This window comes from Mytilus edulis, chromosome 3 (assembly GCF_963676685.1).
Source record: "Mytilus edulis chromosome 3, xbMytEdul2.2, whole genome shotgun sequence".
NCBI classification, from domain to species: Eukaryota; Metazoa; Mollusca; class Bivalvia; order Mytilida; family Mytilidae; genus Mytilus; species Mytilus edulis.
In genome coordinates, this window is record NC_092346.1 from 31788589 (window position 1) to 31801999 (window position 13411).

Sequence of the window (13411 nt, forward strand, 5' to 3'; positions counted from 1 at the left end):
GAATGGAAATCTATGAAATTTTAACACAAGGTTTATGACCACAAAAGGAAGGTTGATATTGATTTTGGGAGTTTTGGTCCCAACATTTTAGGAATTAGGGGCCAAAAAGGGCCCAAATAAGCATTTTCTTGGTTTTCGCACTATAACTTTAGTTTAAGTTAATAGAAATCTATGAAATTTTGACACAAGGTTTATGACCACAAAAGAACGGTTGGGATTGATTTTGGGAGTTTTGGTCTCAACAGTTTAGGAATTAGGGGCCAAAAAAGGGCCCAAATAAGCATTATTCTTGGTTTTCGCACAATAACATTAGTTTAAGTAAATAGAAATCAATGAAATTTAAACACAATGTTAATGCCTACAAAAGGAAGGTTGGTATTGATTTTGGGAGTTTAGGTCCCAACAGTTTAGGAATTAGGGGCCAAAAAGGGACCCAAATAAGCATTTTTCTTGGTTTTCGCACCATAACGTTAGTATAAGTAAATAGAAATCTATGAAATTTAAACACAAGGTTTATGACCATAAAAGAAAGGTTGGGTTTGATTTTGGGAGTTTTGGTCCCAACATAATAAGGGGCCCAAAGGGTCCAAAATTAAACTTTTGTTTGATTTCATCAAAATTGAATAATTGGGGTTCTTTGATATGCTGAATCTAACTGTCAATATATATGACTGTGTATGTAGATTCTTAACTTTTGGTCCCGTTTTCAAATTGGTCTACATTAAGGTCCAAAGGGTCCAAAATTAAACTTAGTTTGATTTTGACAAAAAATGAATCAGTTAGGTTCTTTGATATGCTGAATCTAAAAATGTACTTAGATTCTTGATTATTGGCCCAGTTTTCAAGTTGGTCCAAATCGGGGTCCAAAATTAAACTTTGTTTGATTTCATCAAAAATTGAATAAATGGGGTTCTTTGATATACCAAATCTAACTGTGTATGTAGATTCTTCATTTTTGGTCCTGTTTTCAAATTGGTCTACACTAAAGTCCAAAGGGTCCAAAATTAAACTTAGTCTGATTTTAACAAAAATTGAAATCTTGAAGTTCTTTGATATGCTGAATCCAAAAATGTACTTAGATTTTTTATTATGGGCCCAGTTTTCAAGTTGGTCCAAATCAGGATCTAAAATTATTATATTAAGTATTGTGCAATAGCAAGTCTTTTCAATTGCACAGTATTGCGCAATGGCAAGAAATATCTAATTGCACAATATTGTGAAATATCAAATTTTTTTTAATTAGAGTTATCTTTCTTTGTCCAGAATAGTAAGCAAGAAATATCTAATTGCAAAATATTGTGCAATAGCAAGATTTTTTTTTAATTGGAGTTATCTTTCTTTGTCCAGAATCAACTTAAATCTTTGTTATATACAATATACAATGTATATTCACTTTTTACTACCAACTGATAAATTAAAATAATCTTTACCATTCAGTGATAACAAGCAGTTTTTTTACATCTTAATATTTTATGATGTATTTAAATGAGTAGTTATTGTTGCAAACTCCATTAGAAATTTTAATTGAGATTAGTTTTGGAATAAGGGAAAGGGGGATGTGATTAAAAAAATTAGGTTCAATTTTTCTCATTTGAAATTTCATAAATAAAAAAGAAAATTTCTTCAAACATTTTTTTGAGAGGATTAATATTCAACAGCATAGTGAATTGCTCTAAGAGAAACAAAAATTTTAAGTTCATTAGAACACATTCATTCTGTGTCAGAAACCTATGCTGTGTCAACTATTTAATCACAATCCAAATTTAGAGCTGAATCCAGCTTGAATGTTGTGTCCATACTTGCCCTAACCGTTCAGGGTTCAACCTCTGCGGTCGTATAAAGCTACGCCCTGCGGAGCATCTGGTTCTTATACTGTATGCAAAAGGTCTACTATAATATCACATTTTTTTGTTTAAATAAGTAGAACAACTCTGCCCCTTTGACCAGAATAGAGACATCATTAATTTACAGTGTAAATATTTTTCTCCTTATATAAGTCTTAGTAATAAACAATTAAAACAGAACTATCTTCTTTGCTGTCTTAAATTAATTTATTCGGCTTAATTTTCAATTAGCAAATAAAATTAGTTAAAAGACAGGTGTCAGCTAGATTTCTTGCGGCTGGTCTGTTCTCTTTCAATTTTATGTAACTACCTAATTTTGTGTGTATTGAAATAAATATTGCTTTTGTGAATATTCCTTCTCCATCACTGCATCAGTCTTTCTGCTTTTCTTCATGTCATACAATAAAATATTGATCCAATTTCAAGATAAATGAGTGAATATTTGAATTTGTGAAGATAAAAATCCTCTGTATTCATATGGTAATGGCACCAATCATTATGCAGTTGTTTTTGTCGAGCCTGCAATTTTTGTCGCAGAAAGCTCGACATAGGGATTGTGATCCTGTGGTGGCGGCTAACTTCTTAAAACCTTTATATTTTAGAAGGTGGAAGACTTGGATGCCTCATGTTACGAAGTTTTAATCAGTCACATGTCTGATGTCCTTGACCTTATTTCATGGTTCAGTGATTACTTGAAAAAAAGATTTTTTGTAATGTTAAATTCTTTCTTATTTTAAGTAAATGGTAACTATATTTGGTATGTGCCTACCTTGCAAGGTCCTCATGCCCTTCAGACAGTTTTCACTTGACCTCCACCTCATTTCATGGATCAGTGAACAAGGTTAAGTTTTGGTGGTCAAGTCCATATCTCAGATACTATAAGCAATAGGTCTAGTATATTCGGTGTATGGAAGGACTGTAAGGTGTACATGTCCAACTGGCAGGTGTCATCTGACCTTGACCTCATTTTCATGGTTCAGTGGTCAAAGTTAAGTTTTTGAGTTTTGGTCTTTTTTTCTAATACTTTATATAATAGGTCAAATATATTTGGTGTATGGAAATATTTTATGATCTATATGTCAGTCGTGCGGGTTTTATTTGACCTCATTTTCACGGGTCATTGATCAGTGTTAAGTTTTTATGTTTTGGTCTGTTTTTCTCAAACTATAAGCAATTGGTCAACTATAATTGTTGTATGGAAGAATTGTCTGCCTGGCATGGTTCATCTGACCTTGACCTTATTTTCATGGTTCATGGGTCAATGTTTAGTTTTCTTGGTTAATTTTTCGTTTATGTGACAGTTAACAGGCTAATATTTGAACTGGAATTATTTTTAATTATGGAATTTGCATAATTTCTTGTGTTTAAATTTTTTGATAAATTCCATGTTTATTTGGTATTATGATCATGTGAGTGGTTAATTACACTTTCCATACAATGTATTTTGGTTAGATAGTGGTGTGGGTGGCACAGTACATTCTATTGAAAATATACTATTTTCTTTGTAATAGAAAGTGTTGTGCACAGCACAGAACATTTCAGTACAGAATAAACATGAAATTATTAAATAAACATGAAATTTATTAAAAATTTCAATAACAAAAAATCAAGCAAATTCCATAATTAAAAATAATTCCAAGTTCAAATAATAGACTGTTAGTTGTAATATAGCTTTATATTTAGGACTATCAACATAATATAAATGATTAGTAAAAAAGGCGAGACATTTCAGTGTGTGCACTCTTGTCTTTTAAAATTATTATGCTCATTTATATATTGCAGGCTTCCAGTATAGTTGTTGATAAGAATGGTAGAATAAGGATTGGTGATTATAGTATAGATAAGAGGTAAGTATTTTATCTGATAGTAGATATACATAATTCAGACATTGTTGTATGATTAAAGTAAGGTGTGGGTTATTACTTGATATAAATAAGAAGATATGGTATGAGAGCCAATGAGAGAACTCTCCATCCAAGTCTCAATGTTTAAAAAGTTAACAATTACAGGTAAAAGTACTGTTTTTATCTGAATAATTACATATGGCATGTTTGTATGCCCTTTTCACTAAACAGCAGGCTCTAAAAGCCCCAAAATGACTAGTGTTAAACAATTCAAAGAGGAAAAGTAAAGCTGATTTGTTATCAAAAATTACCAGTAGGGCTTGCTCTGCTTATCTGAAACTCCAAAAATGTGTGAAATGTCTCTAGAGCTATAATTGTATGGTACAAATTCTGATTTAAAAATTTATTGAATAAAAATCATGAAAAAAACCTGAAGAAAAATATGTGTTTTGTACTTGTTTTATCAAGTAGGTCTGTGAAATGTTCTCAGATATATAGATATTAAACCACCGAGTTGAAGTACAAACAACAAAAGTTGTTACAAATTTAATTTGACATTTTGTTTGATTATAATAAGGAGTTATTTGAGTTTTGAATGATTTTGAATTTTGGGGAATTGATGGGAAATGTATGATGGAAACTAACCAAACTAAATTTGTCAATTCAGGGACTTTTATAGCTGACTATGTAGTATCCAGGTGTAATGATAAGTCGTTATCCTAAGGCTATTTTTTTCTGATTTTTTCTGTACACTTAGCTTTCATTTTTTATTACCATGTATTGTCAAGCTTGGTAACTCATAATTATTTGTCAGTAACTAAATGTACGATGCTGTCCCATACTGAACCTTCTGACCTTGTTTGTTTACATTTAAATTTCAATGGCGTCAAAATCACGTGATGTCAATTCGTTCTACCCAATCAAATTGCTCTACTGTCAATTATGGAATTTTCCAGTCTACAGCAATTACGTTATTTCTTTGTGGGATATTGCTTCAAAATAGTTTGCAATAATTTTGGGTTTTATTCAACAGGAAAACTCTTTTTTTGCCATCCCTTTTGACATCAATGGAATTCTGTATGAATATTTATCTACAGTCATGATGGTCAGAATATCGATCTTTTTATAATGAATAAAAAGAAAATTCTATGAAAAATAAATGTAAACTATTTTTCATTAACCTACTCTATATTTCTGTACAAAATTATTGCATGGGCACCGTTTTTTCAATTATTTTTCCTTTCATTTTGGTTGGGCTTTTTTCGCGGGAAAATCGCGAAAGATGTAAGGAGCAATTCATTTTAAAATTCCTAAAAATACGATTTGCTTGACCTGTATTGCCTGCCACAAGATTGATGACGCTGAATGGAATGTACACAAAGCAATGGAGGCCGGAAGTGGGATTTTGTGAAGTTCTAGAATGTTTTTAGACATTCGGAAGTCGGGATTGAAACGGGCATTAGAAATTTGGCATTTTTTAGCAATAATTGAGAACAACAATGAAAACTTACCTTCAGAAATGTTTTTGTATTCAAAAGTGCAGAAAAAATGTATTCTACATTGTTTTTCTACGCCGGAAGTAGCGTAGTGACGTCAATGCGGAGTTTCCCCGTGTGTTAAGTTCAAACACAAATACCTAACGAACTGACAAGATGAATGATTTTAGACTACGGTAGGATATAGGCTTAGTTCATTGTTGAAGACTGTATGGAACAGGAATGGGGTAATTGAAAATGTAATGGTAATTAAGTGTAATGCATTACAATTTTCCATGTAATTGAATGTAATGTGTAATTGAGCATTTTTTGAATTACATGTAATGGTAATTTAATTAGTTACATTGAAAAAGGCATGTAATGCTCAATTACTTTTAAATTACATTTCAATTACATGTACTTCTATGGTGTTGTAAAAAGATAAGGATTTGTGTTTTATAATATAAATTGTAAAATTATATTTATTTTTCAAATATTGATATCAAATACTTTCTTTTAATATATAAAAGTCTGTAATTTATTCTGAAGTTTTTATTTTATTTGTTCGACCTACAGATTTTTTTATTAGTCTTATAATTTAGATCATATATTAGGGTTGTATAGTTTTTAAGAAAGAGACCTTTTAAGTAAATAGATTGATAAGTAATTAATCACCTTTAAACACAAACAAAACCAGGTGCTCCGAAGGGCGCAGCTTTATACGACCGCAGAGGTCGTACCCTGAACAGTTGGGGCAAGTATGGACAAAACATTCAAGCGTGATACAGCTCTGAATTTGGATTGTGATCAAATTTTTGACATTACATGTTTTTTTTTTACACAAAACAAATGTCAAGATTTTACAAATCAATTAAAGATTTCTTCTTCAAACTTTTTAAATCTAAAATTAAATAGTTGACACAGCATAGGTTTCTGACATAGAATGAATGTGGTCTAATGAACTTAAAAGGTTTTTTTTGCCTTTGAGCAATTCACTATGCTGTTGAATATTAATCCTCTCAAAAAAATATTGTGCAATTAGATATTTCTTGCTATTGTGCAATACTGTGCAATTGAACATTTCTTGCTATTGCACAATACTTGATATGGAATACTGATTTGGACCAACTTGAAAACTGGGCCCATAATCAAAAATCAAAGTACATATTTAGATAAAGCATATCAAATAAGCCCAAGAATTTAATTTTTGTTAAAATCAAACAAAGTTTAATTTTGGACCCTTTGGACCTTAATGTAGACCAATTTGAAAACTGGACCAAAAATTAAGAATCTACATACACAGTTAGATTTGGCATATCAAAGAACCCATTTATTCAATTTTTGATGAAATCAAACAAAGTTTAATTTTGGACCCCCATTTGGACCAACTTGAAAACTAGGCCAATAATTAAAAGTCTAAGTACATTTTTAAATTCAGCATACAAAGAACCCCAAGGATTCAATTTTTGTTAAAATCAAACTAAGTTTAATTTTGGACCCTTTGGACCTTAATGTAGACCAATTTGAAAACGGGACCAAAAATTAAGAATCTACATACATAGTTAGATTCGGCATATCAAAGAACCCCAATTATTCAATTTTTGATGAAATCACACAAAGTTCAATTGGACCCTTTGGGCCCCTTATTCCTAAACTGTTAGGACCAAAACTCCCAAAATCAAACCCAACCTTCCTTTTATGGTCATAAACCTTGTTTAAATTTCATAGATTTCTATTAACTTATACTAAAGTTATGGTGCAAAAACCAAAAATAATGCTTATTTGGGCCCCTTTTTGGCCCCTTATTCATAAACTGTTGTGACCTCAACTCCAAAAATCAATCCCAACCTTCCTTTTGTGGTCATAAACCTTGTGTTAAAATTTCATTGATTTCTATGTACTTATACTAAAGTTATTGTGCGGAAACCAAGAATAGTGCTTATTTGGGCCCTTTTTTGGCCCTTATTTCCTAAACTGTTGGAACCAAAACTCCCAAAATCAATCCCAACCTTCCTTTTGTGGTCATAAACCTTGTGTCAAAATTTCATAGATTTCTATTCACTTAAACTAAAGTTATAGTGCGAAAACCAAGAAAATGCTTATTTGGGCCCTTTTTGGCCCCTAATTTCTAAATTGTTGGGACCAAAACTCCCAAAATCAATCCCAACCTTCCTTTTGTGGTCATAAACCTTGTGTTAAAATTTCATTGATTTCTATTCACTTTTACTAAAGTTAGAGTGCGAAAACTAAAAGTATTCGGACGACGACGCCAACGTGAGAGCAATATACGACCAAAAAATTAAAATTTTTGCGGTCGTATAAAAATGTGTCACTGTGAAAAATCTTTCTTAGACAGTTTTATTGTTGTTTTATTGATTTTGTCAAAGCTTTCGACAGTGTGTCACATTATGTTTTATGGCAAAAAATGTTAAAATGCGGTACATTGTATTAGTGGAAATTTACTAAATCTTATTAAATCAATGTATTCTAAGTTAAAAACTTGTGTTAAATTAGATGCCGAATTTTCAGATTTCTTTCATTGTAATGTTGGCCTAATGCAAGGCGAATCATTATCACCATTTTTATATGCAATTTATGTAAATGACATAGAAATTGAGTTAATTAAACAAGGAATAGAACCATATGAAGTAAAATTGTTAAATCTTTATCTGTTTATGTATGCTGATGATACAGTTCTCTTCAGCAAAAGTATTTCTGAATTACAAAAAATGATAGTCACTGTATATGATAGTTCCTACAAGAATGGTCTTGACATTAATTTAAGAAAAACCAAAATAGTTGTTTTTCGTAACAAAGGTGTACTGAAAGAGAACGAAAAATGGTATTTGAATGGTAATATGATAGAAATGTGTGATCAGTTTGTATATTTTGGTTTGTTATTAAACTATAACGGTACTTTTACTGTAACACAGAAAACACTATCTGAAGAGGGTAGAAAGGCTACATTTTGTTTATTGAGTAAGATTTATGATGATTGTTATAACACTGAGAGTGTGAGACTTTGATATCCTTATTTGATACATGTGTAACAAGTATTGTGAATTATGGTTGTGATAAATATGTAAATGTCAGAAGTAAATATATTAAGATATATTATTATAGAAACCCATCTACTTTCAAATTAGTTCAATTACTATCTGTAAGAAATATTAAAGAATTAAATAATCTGGGTATATACCTGTATGAGGCAGAGAAAATTTGTAACACTTGATTTTTGTTATGTACCTTTATTTCCAATGTAAATTGTATGCCAAACTCCGCTATATATTAATGCTGTATATGTTTATGTAAACTGTATTAAATTTGTGTATGTATTTAATCCTATGAGCTGTATATTTGCTTACGGAATAAAGAATTATTAGAATTTAAAATCACTGCACACAAAATCATTTTATTAAATTAGTATACACAAAAGGATTATAGAAATAAAAATTAACAGCTGTAAAAACAAACAGCAATTAATCAGATTAAAATGTCCAGGGGCAATGCCACTATTACATGTATTTTATCTAAATAGCAAAATATTGCTAATATTTAGACATAATATACATTGTTTGTACTAAAAATTATTTTCAATATTGTGACAAGCACACTTATTAATGTTTTTAAAGTAAAACAAAGTATTTTTGATTTATTTATAATCGTTTTCTTTACATTATGTTTACTTTAAATGACTTCATTTCTGAGATGTCAAAATACCCCTTGATGTATTGACAAGTTAATAGGAACCAATTCCCTCTCCTATCAATATGATGATCTTTTGATCATGGAACTTCTATGTTCTGATCAAGCAACATCTGCCACATTAGCTAGAAAGACTATTTAGAATTGCTGTCAAAGTGTTCAGACCAGAGAGATTCAGACTAAATGACAAAACATTAAAATAACTAATGATTATCAAATGCAACGCTTAAACTATGCTTACATGAATATTTTACACATGTATGATATATATATTGTTAAAAAATATCATGATGAAATGTAATGTGTATTTAATTAAATTAATTTTATTAATTACATTTCCAAAACTGTGTAATGTGTAATTAGTGTAATTGATCATTTTTGCAATGTAATGTGTAATTTGATTAATTACATTCCAATGTAATTGACCCCAAGTCTGGTATATGGAAACATATAGTTGTTAATTTCTGTCATTTGGTCTCTTGTGGAGAGTTGTCTCAATTGGCAATCATAACACATCTTTTTTATTAAAGATGGTTAGTTCTGTTTATTTTCACTGATATTTCAGTATGAACTAACTAACCCCTTAGCCATGCATCCATGCATGGTTAACCCTCCTAAATTAATTTGTTTCCATCATACATTTCTTATCTATTCTCCAAAATTCAAAATTATTCCGGATTCAAATAATTCCTCGTTTTAACACTTATTACAATTTTACAAAATTTTCCTTTGATCTTACTGACTGATAATTTCCTTTCTCAGCACAGTAGAGTGATATGAAAAATTATCTCTAGAAACTAAGGGTCTACTGCCCATTGTCAATAAACTAAACAATGGAGTCATAGGTAAAATAGCAATAAACATGTACAGATTATCGTTGGTCATCTCAACTTGATTGCTTTTCTCACTTTCTTTGAGATGATCAACGATAATCTATAGTTATAACTGATTTTCAGGTTGTCAGATCTATACTATGCTGTGGAGTCCTCCCGACCTGGTGTCCACTTTACAGGAGATAGAGAACTGATACCAGTTAGGGGAGGAAAGAAAGGAGATGTTTATCAATTGGTGAGGATCTTGATTTATAAAAAAAAAAAAAACATTACTATGATTATTGTTTTTGTATTTTGACTTGATTGCCTCTGAATTATCTGATGAAAACATAAAAATAACTTCATATGGTATGCTTGTACTTTGTAACCAAATTACATCTGTAAAATACCTATTTATGCCAAAGCAGAAGGGGCATTAAGTTTTACCCTTGTCCATCTGTATGTATGTCCTACATACTTCCCAAAGTTGGTTTCCATTCTTTAACTTCAGTTTGTTTCAACCAAATGTTATGAAACTTATACAAAATGCTTTTTAGCTCACCTCGCCCAAAGGGCCAAGTGACTTTGCGTCCGTCGTCGTTGTCCGTCGGCGTTGTTTGTCGTTAACTTTTACAAAAATCTTCTCCTCTGAAACTACTGGGCCAAATTAAACCAAACTTGGCCAAAATCATCATTGGGGTATCTAGTTTAAAAAATGTGTGGCCTGACCTGGCCAACCAACCAAGATGGCCGCCATGGCTAAAAATAGTACATAGGGGCGAAATGTAGATTTTGGCTTATATCTCTGAAACCAAAGAATTTAGAGCAAATCTGACAGAGAATAAATTGTTTATCAGGTCAAGATCTATCTGCCCTGAAATTTTCAGACAAAACAGACAACCTGTTGTTGGGTTGCTGCCCCAGAATTAGTAATTTTAAGGAAATTCTGCAGTTGTTGGTTATAAGCTTGATTATTATAATAGATAGAGATAAACTGTAAACAGCAATAATGTTCAGCAAAGTAAGATCTACAAATAAGTCAACATGGCCAATTTTTTAGTTTACCCCTTTAGGAGTTATTGCCCTTTATAGTCATTATTTATCAATTTTCATAAATTTTTGTAAATTTTTGTAAATTTTTAGAAAATATTTTCCACTGTAATTACTGGGTCAAGTTCATTATAGATTGAGATAATTGTAGCAAGAAGAATGTCCAGTAAAGTAAGATCTACAAACACATCATGATCATCAAAACACAATTTTGTCATGAATTTATCCGTGTCCATTGTTTAATATGCACTTAGACCAAGGTGAGCGACACAGGCTCTTGAGAGCCTCTAGTTTTGTTTACCTCCCTTCCCCTTTAAAGAAACACAAGCCATTAACCAAACCAAAAAAACGAGAACAGATTTGAGTCCTATATGCATGCTGAGTGTCCTTAAACTTAAGTTAAATAATAAAGATATGAAAATGAAAGAAAAGTCTTCAAAGTCACTTTTAAGTAGAAACTAAATGGAAGATAAATTGTTAAAGCCTTTTGGTGTTATTTTATCATTCAATGTCTTGTTCTTTTTTCCAGGGTTTGATACTGTTATCTGTAGCTATTGGATTGGATGCTGATCCAGACAAGCCAGAAATACCACAAAATTTTCCTCCGGTGTTTCAAGACTTCTTAACTAAGTATGATTTGTGTTGTATGACTTATATTCATTAATCTGACTTTGATTTGAGATTTAAAAAAGAACATTATTTCAGTAGGTTATTATGTTTCCCGCTTATTTCAAGATTTCTTGACTGCATAATTTGTATGAAAATGAAAGGTGAAAGATACCCTTAAAGGGATATTTAAACAGATGAGTAGAAAAAAGGACTGAACATAAGCTATGGCAAAATAAAATGGAAATGAGGAATGTGTCAAAGAGAACGAACAATTAAAGACCAGAAAACAGCCCAAGGCTACCTATGGGTCTTTTTACACATTTAGAAAATCCTGTACCTGAGGGGCGGGTTCAGCTGGTAATTTAAAAAAATGTTATACTTATGTAGGACTTATATTTAGTTGTATGAATAATTTCACTTTGCTTTTGTTCACTAATTGAAAATTACTAAATTGAAAGGAAATCAAGTATGCATAAGTGTAAATCTGTTTGCTACTGAAATTTAAAATGATATCATTATCATAAATAGTGTCATTTGCAATAGAAAATTTATTATATTTGAACTTTTTATAATTGTTTTAGATGTTTGATGAAAGGTGAGAGACATCGCTGGTCAGTCTATCAATTATTGGACCATAGTTTTATCAAAGAAGAATTACCACACACCATTCATTATGCTCCTCACAAACCAGCTGCAACAGAAGAAAATGAGAAAAGTATGTTGTGTATTTTTTATATAAAAAAGAAGATGTGGTATGATTGACATTGAGACAACTCTCCACAAGAGACCAAAATGACACAGAAATTAACAACCATAGGTCACTGTATGGCCTTCAACAATGAGCAAAGCCTATACCGCATAGTTAGCTATAAATGGCCCTGAAATGAGTATAGTTTAGTTGTACAATGAAGAGATAACTGTATTGTATTTAAAGCTTGGACAGCATCAATATGTGATTTGATGGTCGCAAATTAAGTTTACTGGCAACACATTAGTAAACATTCCTTTCTATCAGTTTCATTAGAATGGAGACACCAATACTGAATTTAAGCTCAGATGGCATCAATTGGTGATTTGATGGTCGCAAATTAAGTTTACTAGCAACACATTAGTAAACGTTGTTTTCTATCAGTCTCATTAGAATGGAGATAGCAATACTGTGTTTTAAGCTCAGATGGCATCAACTTGTGATTTGATGGTCCCAAATTAAGTTTTCTGGGGACGCCTTAATAAACAGGTATTTGCAACCATCAAATTACCAATAGATGCTGTCTGAGCTTAAAATACAATATTGTTATCTCCATTCTAATGAAAATGACAGAAAACAACATTTAAATTTATGATGTTATCAAATCAAAAACAATGTTACAAGCCTTGTTGCATTAGGATACATAATGTTTCATTTGAACCTTTTCAAGGATAATAAAGATTTGGGAAATGAATTATATCTTAGTTAAATATTTTTGTGTTAAGCTAATGTGGCCTTTTCCAATATAATTATGTATATTTCCCCAATCCCAAGGGAGATTACCCAAAAGTTTTATTTTTGTCAAATTTTATCACATTCTGGAGCGTTCAATAAGATTTTAAATTGTCTGATGAAGAAGTTTGACACTGGAACAGGACATATGATATCATACTGGTATGTGCAAAAGACTTGATCAATGAGTCACAAACTTTCTATTCAACATTAATAGAATTTTAACCACTTAAGAGAAATGAATTCAACAACTTGTGAGAATTGGATATTGCTTGATATCAACTGTTGTCTTTTCATTTGAATAGTAATAATAAACTCACCTAAGATTCTGATTGTTTATAATTATTTTGAAATTAAATAGTTGTTATCAAGCAGCTTCAATACTTACGAAACCTAAAAATCATAATTTAAAAAAAAGGAAAATATCAGGATGAGTAATAGTATTTTTGTCGAGCCTGCAACTTTTGTTGCAGAAAGCTCGACATAGGGATAGTGATCCGGCGGCGGCGGCTACGGCAGCGGCGGCGGTGTTAGCTAACTTTTTAAAAGCTTTATATTTTAGAAGGTGGAAGACCTGGATGCTTCATACTTT

The 13411-nt window shown here is 31.1% G+C and overlaps 1 protein-coding gene across 1 annotated transcript in view; it reads left to right on the plus strand.

The window, feature by feature from the left end:
- The window catches only part of LOC139515176 (eIF-2-alpha kinase GCN2-like), a 56176-nt gene that overhangs the window by 32894 nt on the left and 9871 nt on the right, over positions 1 to 13411 (plus strand). Inside the window, exons 11-14 of the mRNA XM_071304738.1 lie at positions 3627 to 3691; positions 9825 to 9936; positions 11260 to 11360; positions 11921 to 12054. Coding sequence (XP_071160839.1) covers positions 3627 to 3691; positions 9825 to 9936; positions 11260 to 11360; positions 11921 to 12054 — 412 coding nt within the window. The remainder of the gene's footprint in view (positions 1 to 3626; positions 3692 to 9824; positions 9937 to 11259; positions 11361 to 11920; positions 12055 to 13411) is intronic.